The 12,921-nt window shown below is 30.3% G+C and overlaps 1 protein-coding gene across 1 annotated transcript; it reads left to right on the top strand.

Moving 5' to 3' along the window:
• Positions 1 to 2,704: 2,704 nt before the first annotated feature.
• Positions 2,705 to 8,747, top strand: LOC134245161 (uncharacterized). Its single transcript, XM_062727418.1, has 3 exons — positions 2,705 to 2,731; positions 6,393 to 6,450; positions 6,609 to 8,747. Exons 1-3 carry the CDS (start codon positions 2,705 to 2,707, stop codon positions 8,546 to 8,548), a joined length of 2,025 nt encoding a protein of 674 aa, XP_062583402.1. The 3' UTR covers positions 8,549 to 8,747.
• Positions 8,748 to 12,921: the final 4,174 nt, after the last annotated feature.

Genomic DNA, 12,921 nt, shown 5'->3' with positions numbered 1-12,921 from the left:
AGTTGTATCATTTACAGCAGAAATAGGATCAGAAAAATATGTACCAATCCAGGCATCCATTTTTTTGTTTGTATAATCTATCCTTAAAGTCGAGACTTTTGCTATTATTAACATCTGCTTTTTCAATAAAAATGGAACTCTTTGATTTATACACATCTTGTCATTGGCCATCTTCAAAATGTTCTTGTTAATATGGAATCTGATTGTACACACAAGGGTGTCTTCTAGCTATTCCCACTTTTTAAAAATTTCAATTCTACCTATTCCCACTTGCAAATAACAATAGATGTTTTGATTAGTTAATTTGTTTTTACAGTAAATGTTTTTAATGTACTGAATAGGTTAATTTTAATAAATTCACAATTGTTTGAAAATTTTGTTTGTTTATTTTTTTCCTCCCTCCCTCGTAGGTTTTGAACTTTAGATGTGACGTTAAACGTAGAATTAACTTTAAACAGCCTTAGAATAATTACATCCCATCTTAGATTTACCTATATTTTACCAGTATTTTGTACATTTTAAGACAGAAAATAAATATATTTATCTAAAAAAAAAGATGTATTTTATTTGAAAAAAAATGCATATAAATATTTATTTAATTTGATAAAAAAATAAATATATGAAAAAAAAAATCATATATATATAACTGGAGATAAATATAAAATAAATAGTTTAACAGAAAAATATACTAAAAAATATACTTAAATTCATTGAAATATATACGTACTTATGTATGTGTAAATTTATTATGAATTTTTCTTTAATTTTTTTTTTTAAAAATAGTTATTTAAATCCAGATTTCAATTTAAAGATCAATAAAAGTCTTATGTAAAATTCATTGGTTTACCATACACCAGTCTTATGCAGTGTGATTTTTTAATGAATAAAATAAATAATTTATCTGCTATTTTTATTTGAAAAAGTCTAATTTCTCATTGAAAAATAAATATATGAAAAAAAAAATCATATATATATAACTGGAGTTAAATATAAAATAAATAGTTTAACAGAAAAATATACTAAAAAATATACTTAAATTCATTGAAACATATACTTATGTATGTGTAAATTTATTATGAATTTTTCTTTAATTTTTTTTTTTTTAAAAAATAGTTATTTAAATCCAGATTTCAATTTAAAGATCAATAAAAGTCTTATGTAAAATTCATTGGTTTACCATACACCAGTCTTATGCAGTGTGATTTTTTAATGAATAAAATAAATAATTTATCTGCTATTTTTATTTGAAAAAGTCTAATTTCTCATTGAAATAGAAGTAAAAAGTCAGATTTTTTAATTTAAAGTAGCAAATTTACCTGTCCTCTATTCCAACAGTGGTTTAATAATTACTGTTTTCACAGTCATGACATGTTTATTCGGCTAATTATTTGTTTACACAAAAATTCCACCTACTCCCACATGAAATTTTACCTTTTTCTACCTGATTTTCAAAAAGTGGGAATAGGTAGAATGAACCCACACAAGTGCTCCGAAGTTGATATTAAAAAGATGCTCGAGTTTCTGATTGACAGTATGTATGTGGTTTTTTGAAGACCAGGTTTTCTGACAACCTATTGAATTGGATATCAAATGTTGATAGGATAAACCCAGTGAGCTTGAAAAAAGATAGCACAGAATCTGACACATATGTTTCATACTTAGATATTTTACTTGAAAAAGATGTTAATGGTGATCTAACAACTAAACTTAATGACAAACGAGATGACTTTGACTTTACAATCAACTTCCCTTACTTATGCAGCCTTTATCACCTGCATACAAGGTTTATATCTCTCAGTTTATTCGATACGCAGGGTATGTTCTACGAATGAACAATTTTTAAAACGAGGTAAATTATTAATAAAAAAGTTGCTGAAGCAAGAAAATCTCCAGTCTCGTTTAAAGTCATCATTTCGTTAGTTCTATGGTCGATACAATGACCTTATCAGCAAATACAATTTATCATTGAGTCAAATGCTGACTGACGTTTTTCATACTAATTGTTAGGCCATACTGCACACTGAATTGTAGAGGGATATTTCCGTTATTTCCCGATCATGACAAGGAGCACACGGCAGGTGTGACTGATCGGCATGGGATGCTCACTTCTCCATGGCACCTGATCCCGCCTTTGATGTTTAGGAGACATGTTTGGTCTGTTCCTATTTTGTATTGTTTAATGGACTTTTGAGTTTGATAACTGTTCGATATCTACACATAATTTATGTAAATCTATATAAAACTGAATAATAATTACAATATAAGGCTTTAACTTCATAGCGATTTTTACAGGTTTTTATTATTAATGATTTAAAAAAATTAAAAAAAAAATTTGAGTGGAAGAAAGTAAGACATTAATTTCCAACGCGTATTCCATAATTTTTTCATCTTCAAACGACCACAGACAAACAGTCCTTGAATAAAAAGAATATTTTTCCTTCAGCAATGAAAGTAACAACGTATGGGAACTATTCTGAGTCTAAAATAATTTTTTATTGTGGTCGTGAATGGTTTGAAAGAAATGCCTGACAGTTAGACCAAGCTTTGCCAAGCCAATGAAAACGAAGTTAATCTTATTTTATTTGAAACAATTATAAAGTGTTCTTAAAATAAAAGAGAATCTGATGACGGAATGCGCGTGTACGGCAAGATATTAATAGATTCATTTTTGGCGACTGGGAAATGGAGATGTCATTTTGTTACGATGTGTGGCTACTGTGTGTTCATTGAGGTACTTCTGAACGAAATCAGATTTATTGAGGATAGAATCCCTTTTCCTCTAGATCTTAGCCGTGAATATCAGCTTAAAAAGTATAAAGCATTAACCCTGAATAAGTAAAACCCGAAAGCGAAATGAAAATTAGACTTTTTTAAGTACAGCTGTATATCAAAATGGTGATCTTCAAATTTATTACAATTTACGTCCCGAAACAAAGTATTTTGTAAATAAAGAAAAATTCACTTCATCTGAAGGACTGTTATATATTTATTATTAATACACATGAAGTTGACGATGTTATAGTTCAATACTCTTGTTTGTCATATAGTTTAGTTGTTAGTTGGTCCTTATTAAATATTGTCAGTAAGTCATCCAAATATGAAACAGATTTGGCAGACTCTGTGGTGCCTTTAATTTCAAGTTCACGGGGAGATATCGAATCAACGTAGGAACGATAATAATTATTAATTAATTGATATACGTCGTCGAGATATCTAATGTTGAGCTGAAGGCCACAACAAGTGTTTTCTTTTATTCAAATGTAGACGTTTTTGAAAGAATTTTGCTTCATAGAAATATAAAAACACGTCAACTAATCAAGAAGGACAATAAGTGTCCATCGGAATTCCAACGATTTGTTGGAAAGACCTAGTCTCCACAGATTACATGTACGTTGAACTCCAGCATCCTTTTAATATCCATTTCAGAGTACTTACGTACAGAATCAGAGTTGCAAATAGTAAAAAAAAAATCCTATTCCCTTATTTATTGACTATGAGCAAGCAGTCAATAAAAGTATCAAAAAATTTAGAAAAAGAAATGTATTTTATTAGCATCTGAGGAACCTTTTTTATTAGAATTTAGGATTTTAAATATAAGGAGATTAAAATAGTATTTAAGCTTAAAGGCCCATTAAACAAAACTGGAGCAGAGCAAACACGGACCTCCAAAATAGTAGAAGTGGGATCAGGTACCATGGAAAAATGAGCATCACCTGCTGACCGATCACACCCGCCGTGTGCTCCTTGACTGACTCAGAACATTATGTAAATTAGTGTTTGTTGTTCTTTACTTCTCATCAAATCAAAACTACAAAGAGAAGGATTAGGGAAATTAATTTAAAGACACAAGTACGGAATGCTTCCTTCAAATTATAGCCAGTTTTTAGGGAATGTGAGTTATGCTGAGCATATTATATAAAATGGTACACGTTATACCGGTATTTCCAGACACAATAACCTTATTATTTGTTTTTGTTAATATGTAAAAACCTCTTTTTCTCCTCACAAAACTTTTACAGCAGTGAATTAGACGCGTGCAACAAATTAAAACATCGGAAAATATGTGTTCGTCAAATATGGATACCTAAAAATGCAAAGCAAATTTTTGATCATTTGAATCACAACATTATTTTTTTCTAAAAACAATAACATCAAAGCGTATTCCTTTTAATTGTACATGTTTATCTATTACTCTTGACCAATTACAGACAAGGCTTTTTAATATAATAGACAGCTACTGCTGCTATAAAAATTAAACTCGGTCGTAAATGTTATCTATTATTGCCATTGTTCATCTTCGGAAGTTCGTAGTAATTCTTTACGCACAAGTAATCAAACGTTGAAATATATATTATGACATTTTGTATTTTTAATCAACTTTTAATGTGTATTTTATTACATGTACATGTATTTATTTAAAAGAATTCTTTCATTGAAGTAGACAATATCATGTTACGGATACAGACTAAATTACAGACTCTATTGGAGCAACGTTTTTTTTTTTATTTTTGTTTACAAATGTAAATGAAATTATTACAAATTGTATAAGTACTTTAACAGTTTACATAATTAAAATAATCTATAAGTGAAAAATAAATGTCATAAAACTGACAAATTGTCAGAGAGTGGTAGAGTCAGAGACTCAGCTCCGCATACAAATAAGTTGTGACAAGATTTAAGATTTTATTTCTTTTTTTGATATTTTGAAATATTATAATTCAAACTGAGGCTTTTCACTTTTTATATAAATGTGAAATGACTTATATAAGGGTTAAATATTCATTACCTTTAATAAATTAATAGCAAGTTAAAATGTCAAAAATCATGCAACATCTGTTAAAATTGATTATCATAAATGAATGAGTAAAATTTTAATAAAATGAATTTTTGCTGAGCTGTAAGTCCAGATTTCAGTGAATAAATACTTTGTTTTAAATGCCTCTATTTCAAAGTCTACTTCTGCATTTGTATTGTGCTAATGCAGTGATAAAACAGTTACTTTTCTCATCTACATGTAGAATATCCATTAGCTAGGGAAGGGGGTACTATATGAATTTTATTTTCTCTTAAAGATTGTTTCTGACGTATCTTTTATTTTTATAGTGGTCTTAATTCTTTTATTCTTAAATTTTTACATCGCTCATCGAAGTAGGAACCACCTCTCCGCTGATAATGAAGATTCGTTAATCTTTTTCAATTAATTTTTTCTATAGTGATTAATTTTTACACATAAAAACGTTTGCAGACATTTATCACATGCTGCAAATGAGTTGTTATTATTTGACACACCGCTTGGCCCATGCATTCTTGTGATATTTGATTCCGTTACATAGTTTAAAGTACATCCAGTCTAAGGTCCGCTTTTGTTTTATAATAAATTTTGGAAATTTCATGGTTTCCACATAACATAAAAGATTTCATTATAATATTCTCACATTGTACTTACTGCTAATCAAATTTGATTTGATTATATTATAATATGTTTTGGACATTTTAAATGAAGATGCATTGTATTGCTACATGTATGTACACTGGAACATTAGATTCTTATAATAATAATGATAATAATAATAATAATGATATTATTATTATTAGGTAAAAATAATAGCAATAATTTACGAATAAACATTTTGGAGAGGCCTTTTCAATTTATACAAGACACGAAATTACAATAATATTTTCTGTCGTCTAACACCTGGCATATATTAATCTTTGGAAGTTTCCAGTATTTGTGCACTTGCGTCAAATTACTGAGAAAATAAAATTAAACAATAAAAAGAATTTATTTCAGATAGACCTGGCCCTGTTTTGATAAATTATTTGTTTCTATTGATCATGATCAATTTGTGATTCTTATTATTATTTTCTATCCTCTGGCAACTTCCGAAAAACAATTACGCTACTTAATGCATGGAATACACGATATGATCACGGGAATAAAGTTTTTATCTTACAAATGCCTGCCAATCATTTTATCAAAAGATTCACCTAATTTTTATCATAAGAACTGTCGAGTCACACAAGGCAATAAATAACTGTAACAATAAATCAGACCTCAAGATTTGGACAGAATTTTTGTCCGCAGATAACGTAACATAATGATGTATGTCAGGCCTTTCAGTATTGCAAGTTAATTGATTTCCTTTATCACGTGATGCGCTGTTTGACAGGTGATTGTAAGGGAGTTACGCCCATCTTCTGATTTAAAACTTGTTTTCCAGATAAACAATTAGCAATTTGAGCTTTGTCTGCACAATGGTAAGTTCGCAAAAAATTTAAAATTCGATTTTTTTATTGAAATGATTAAAAACCGGCCATAACTTTATTTTGGCAAAGTAAACATGAATATACAATGTATTATGCCAACTAATTTTTGATTTTTTCCTATTTAGGCACTATTTTTGGTATTTGCAGCAGTGCTTGAATTCGCTTTTGCAGAACATTTACTAGGTAAGAAAAATACTTTGGAAGTGAAAGCCCTATTATCATGAATTCTTTTGCTTATCATCCTTTAGTGCAAAATATCATTAAGGCTTATATAAAATGAATTATTAGTTTAAGCATTAAATATATATTCATGAAGGCATATCCTTTTTTTCACATTTCAGAATTTGCTTCCCTAAGATTATGTGGAGATAACTCGGACATCATTCCGGATCCAACGGACTGTGGATATTTCTTCGACTGTACAAATTATTATGCTGTTCGTCAGCGCTGTGCACCGGGAACTTTTTTTAATGACCTAACAAAGAAGTGCGATTTTCCAGAAAATGTCCCTCGATGCGAGAAACAGTTGTATGGAGAATTCAAGAATAATTACAACATGGATGGAGTTGCAGACCCAAATGAAATCATTGTTGTTAATCCGGGTAATCAAGATGATGCAGAAGTGAAGAGTGCATCTGCTGATGCAAAACAGGCATCCGTTTCTGCAGTTCAAAGTGATAAAAGGGATATAGTTATCAGAAATAATACGACAAATGGAAATCACGACCCATTCTGTTTTGGGAAAAAAGTTGGAAACTACCCAGACCCAATTTACTGTAATTTCTTTTATCAGTGCAGCTTAATAGTTAGTCGAAGACAAAAGTGTGCCCCTGGAACTGTATTTAACCCAAACAAAGACAGGTGCGATTTTCCATCACAAGTTAAAGGGTGTGAAAACTCCTTCACAAGAAAAGGATATGACCCAATTAAACAAAAACTACAAAATATTTCAAAAGTAACGAAAGATGTTGCTGGTACCAATCTAAAGAAAGGAGCAAACACTATCATGCAACAGTTTCAACTTCCTTCCATTCCATCAGCTACAACTACTTCGAGCAAAAGAATGGAAAGTTCTACCGTTACTGGACTTAAACAGGACACTTCAAGTAAACAGTTAAGCTTAACAAACAGGAAATCAAATGAACCTCTGAAGAAAAAATCAGACAAAACTAGTGATAATATGACAGTAAAACCATCGATTAATAATGCTATGATTCACGTGAAAAAAGAGTTTAAGAAGACAAATGAAAAAGATTTAATTTTTAAGCAAAGGACTGTAGATACAAATCCTTTTAGAACAGGAAATAGAAATCAGAAGATGCGCTTTTCCCTTCGAGACATTATAAGAAATGGCGGGAGAAATCAGCCTGTTGCTAAGGGACCGGTAACAACAACAGTCCAACCAACATCAACAAGACACATTCGATCAACTACAGCAGCATTATTGCCTGTGGTTCCTACTAAAGCTTCTTATGAATCTATGTTGGCAAATGCTTCTGTGTCTTATTCAGGTGAAAATCAGTCAAAAGTTAAAAACACACATGTAAATGAAGAAGTGAAATCTTACCCCCAAACATTTGATGAGATCAGAAGCAAAGTTCAAACTTCTTTGAACAAGGTTGTTGCCTCTGAATATATGCAAATAGCACCAACGAAAATGGGAATGCCTGTTCACCCTGCATCAGGCGCAAGATACACAGAAAGAACAACAGCCGTAAACATACAAACGACGACACAGTCACCCAAATCAGTTGACGAGGTCCTTGAAAAGGTTGGCCACACGGTAAAACAGGCTACAATCGAGGGAGTACTAAGTGCTGCTCCCTCCCTCCCTTTGGATACTTATTCAGTACATGTTGATAAGAAAGGTCAGGCCAGGAAGTTTCCAGTCGTGGAGACGGGGGACATCAACGGTAATTTCGGTTTTCAAAAGGGGATCCTTAGCAGTATTGGTAGTGTTCTTAGAAGGAAAAATATGGACAAACATTTGAGAGAATCCATTGAAGCCAAGTTAAAAGCTTTAATGTATCTAACAACTTTTATCAAATCAGAGAGACTGAATGAAATATTTAGAGAAACATTACGAAAAAGTCAGCTGATGGATAAATTTGCGAAGAAAACTACAAATATTTCCAAAGTGATCGCTAAAACTGGCAAGAAGCGGAGAGGGAACGTACATTATCCACGGCTTATTATCGTGACTAGTATGGGATCTGGAGATTCCAATAAAAAACTTTTAGAACAGTTTGAGGTTGGTTTGAATTCAAAACAAGTGAATTGAATTATGCTATGCTTTTTGTACATGTAAATATTTTTTAGTTTAGTATAATTTATTAGCAACTAGACGTAGAAAATTGTGTAAAATTGACCGTGTTGGAAATTTTACATGACGAATACTTGTAGTCAATACGTAGATTTAGAGTTTGATCAGTATTTTCACGTAGTAAGAAATCCGCTATTTATGTCATAACAGGGTATTATTATCTGACTGTAATTGTTTTCATATCTTTGAAATAAAAATAAATTAATTATTATATATTTAAATTTTTTGTTCTTTTATCTTAAATTAGTTAATTTATCTTTTAATTCTTGGCAACTCAAAACATTTCTGCTAAGACCGTATTAAAAGGCTACATTTATCAAAATTCAATTTCAACCTGATGGAAAATTTAAAAAAAATTATGTTTATGATAAGACCTTTACTTATTTGGCAATAAACTTTTGAAATTAAAAATATTCAAATCTATTTACAGCATTTCTCGTTTTATTGGAAGATCCTTGCTTCATATTTTTATATAGCCTTGGAGAAAGTTTTGCGGTTGCTGACGATTCTACAGTACAAGATTTTATTTCATTTTTATGACCTTTCTTTCTATTAACAAAAGTCTTTCAACATATACAGAGGCTTTATTATACATATAAAAAAGTTAAACAGATGAAAATTTATTTAATTACGTAATTTGGTCAAAATTAATATGGAAAGAAATAAATTAAAAAGCAAGAGATAAATAATTAAAGAATTAGGAAACAATTTAACGATTCTGGAATTAATTAAAATCAGGCTGATTAAATTTAATTTATATACGTTGGACATCAAAGGGATTTAAAACTTAGGAAAGTATATATGAATAAATAACAATATTCTTTTATCCAGATCTGTATTGTTTGAGTGGACCTTTGACCTTGAGTACTATTCTTCATCTCAATATATTTCATTTACCTGAGTTAAGTAAGGCCAGGTATAACGCTATCCAAAGCCATACATACATGTAAAGGTTTAGATGTACAGATGTTTCTGAAGAGAGAATTGAATGCACTTCATTTTTTTTTAATTTATGGATTCTATATGAGCTTGAGTTTATTAAGGAAATTTAGGTCAAAGTATGCGTAAGAATGTTCTACTAATACTTGCAACTCCTCTCTTTATACTGACGACTCTGAAGTCAAGATAGACTTCATGATTTACCATCATACTAATAACCATCACTGAGTACACCTTTTTGCTGATAAGGAGACAAACACTGGATCAGTTGGACTTGAAATCTCGTATATTTAATTGGCGATATAAAACCATCTAGTATCCTTTTTCTGTTTCAATTATTCAGGAGTGAAAAACGAAAAAGATAGATTACACGTTCAGTTTATACTGAACCCAACTGACAAAGCAGGTTTGCATCCTGTTTTGTTGGTTTGAATAACAATTACATAATTGTATTCTGTCCCTTACAAACAAAGATACATAGCGGGTTCCATTAAATATTCTAATGAGCCTCTTTCTTTACTCCTCATAACAATTGTTATAAGAGTAATTAGGATAAACTTCAGGAATCCAAAACAGCAGTATATTTCAGAAATGGTGTTAGTCAGATGTGAAATAGTAGCAAGAAAGATTAAGAGGAATTGAAATCACAAAATTTTACCACAATCAATTAAATCAAATGAACGATGGTTCCATTAACAGCTTATACCACTTTTTGCAGGATTTTTGACATCATTGACAAATGTGTCTTCAATAAAAATAAAACTCGAAGATATACTTTCTTTGTCATTCAATACTTACATAATTATTTTGTTAAAAATTGATTATACACACAAATACATTGAAGTTGATATTTAAAAGATGCTTGAGTTTTTAATTGACAATATCTTTGCAAATTTTCGAGATCAGTTCTTCAAAAAATCTGTAGGAATTACCATTGGTACCAACTGCGTCCCATTATAAGCAGACCTATTTTTGTATTTATATGAAGTAGAATTTTAAATAAAACATACATTTAAAGAAGAAAGGACTTGTGGCCTTAAACTCGACATTTAGAAATACCGAATAAATATTTTAAAACATGCAAATTTCTTTGAATGCCTGGACACCTACAGTTTTTAACGTAAAATATTTGTAGATCAATTTTCAATTAGAAAATGCATAGCTGATCATTCTTTTCGCTTTTCCTGAATATACTAGTATATTGGAGATTAAATAATTTTCCATTCATAACATGGTAAGTTGTAGTGATTAAGTTTGAAAAGATAGTGCTTTATTTAGTTTATTCAAGAGAAATTTCTGAACATTTTTAATTACTTAACTGCTGATTTAAGAAACCTCGAGATTGCACTACCATAAAATAAGTAAATAAGCAAAAACTGATCTAATTTATAGAATTGCTATATGTTTAATTATGGCAAGTATTGAACATAAGAGGAAGCTTTTTTCTCTTAGATCTAGTGGCATCTAATTCGAAATCCATCAAATTAAAAATCTGTCAAATTCATTTTTCATGCCTAATCTTCGATTTGAAAATAAAAAAACCCTTAGTTGGGGAAATATTGTCGAAAGATTACCCTAAGTAGATGAAATGCTTACTTCTGTAACTGACACATTAACCATAATTTTTAAATATCAATCCATGCAGTAAAACATATCTGCAATTATAATATTGACAAATGCACAAAATAACGTCATCCACAAAGAAAAAAAAAACAAGTGGAAATTTTGCAATATGGACTTGGTAAGAAGTTGATTAAACCACAATCCAGAGTTCGTGTTAATGAGTGACTCCCTTGTGATGTATGTCCAGGAAGAAGAGATAATTATTAAGTGCATGTAAAAGGTGTACATGGGCTACCTGTCGCAGAAGAATCCACTAAAACATAGAAAGGTCGCTGTACTCATGCATTGTTTTTCTAATTATTTCTTCGTTATAAGAACAGTTAGTAAACCAAAAAAAGGCGTATTGTTTCTTTTTTACTGTAATTTTCGAAACAAATTTTGGAGAATGTGTTTTGCCTTGAATGAAACACATGGAGATAACGAACAGTATTCAAGATCAAAAGTCCATAAAACAATACAAAATAGGAGCAGAGCAAGCACGGACCTCCAAAACATCGGAGGTGGGATCAGGTGCCATGGAGGAGTGTGTATCCCCATGAAGTAATCGGCTTTCCAAAGTGTAAAACAAGATTCTACGTCAAAATTTTGTTATGCAGAAACACCTGGAATCATACTTGTGTTTTTCTATATGTTTAAGTGTGGGGGAATGGGATGGGGCTAAAAGTATACCACTTATTAAATATATTAAAAAATAGAACTTCAACAATTTTTCTTCAAAGAAATGAAAATTACCGAAACTTTAAAAAAAAAAATTAACAAAACGCAAGAGCTGCTGTTCAATGTTCTTTCCAGCAAGCTGCAAAATTCCACTGTCTTAGAGAAACAGTTACCTATACTCATTTTCTTTATTTTTCGTAAAAACAACATTTACATAGATACAGTATTGTTACATGAATACATACACTAAATGAAATAAAATCATGCATTAAATGTGCAAACATCATTAAGATTTCATATGTCAAAGTCAATAAATTCGATCAAAGTATTTGACCCAATTCGATACAATAGACCTAGTTATTACCCATAAAATATTTATGAATAAGTCCCTTATTGTGCATGTTACAGCTGACTCATCTAACGTTATATATCCATTCATTTTCATGAATCAGTTGCAAAATTGCATTGCTGTTGGTGGTTTATGAGATTTTTTTTAAAAGTCAGATACTTATATTTTTTTTAATATGGACATTTACTAGATGATTAGTTTATATTCATATCAGATGTTAGTTTTAGCACGAATGTTCCGTTTTCTAGACACGTTAAGATACATTTAATATTCAGTGTCACGGTAGTTTTCAAAATGGAAGAAAACTTTGTAATGAAAGAAAAACATGTACTACAATTCACTGATTCGCTATTCTATTTAGGATAGAATTTTGCAAAGTGAATCGTATTTTCACCAGAAAACATTTAGTTACATGTATATCGACGACGTATTGTCAATTAACAATAGTTATTTCCATTCTAATTTCAAAACGATAAGGATAACAAAATTCTGACACATCTTTTTCATATTTTTGGATATTTTCCTTGAAAATGAGAATAATGGTAATCTAACAACCAAGCTTTATGTTAAACGTGATAAGTAAGGCAAGTTAACGATTAAAAAGTTAAACTTATCAGTGATAAGTTTAACTTTTCAATCGTTAACTTGCCTTACTTAAGCACTAATTTAACTTCATCACCTGCGTACGGGGGTTTATATCTCTCAATTGATTCGATCACGAAAACATGTTCTACGAGCAAACAATTTCTAAATTGAGGTATGT

This window comes from Saccostrea cucullata, unplaced genomic scaffold, assembly GCF_032062105.1.
Source record: "Saccostrea cucullata isolate Sc308-1 unplaced genomic scaffold, CSIRO_AGI_Scuc_v1 ctg180, whole genome shotgun sequence".
Classification (NCBI taxonomy): domain Eukaryota; kingdom Metazoa; phylum Mollusca; class Bivalvia; order Ostreida; family Ostreidae; genus Saccostrea; species Saccostrea cuccullata.
The sequence above is the reverse complement of the archived record's forward strand: the minus strand, read 5'-3'. Positions and strand labels throughout refer to the sequence as shown.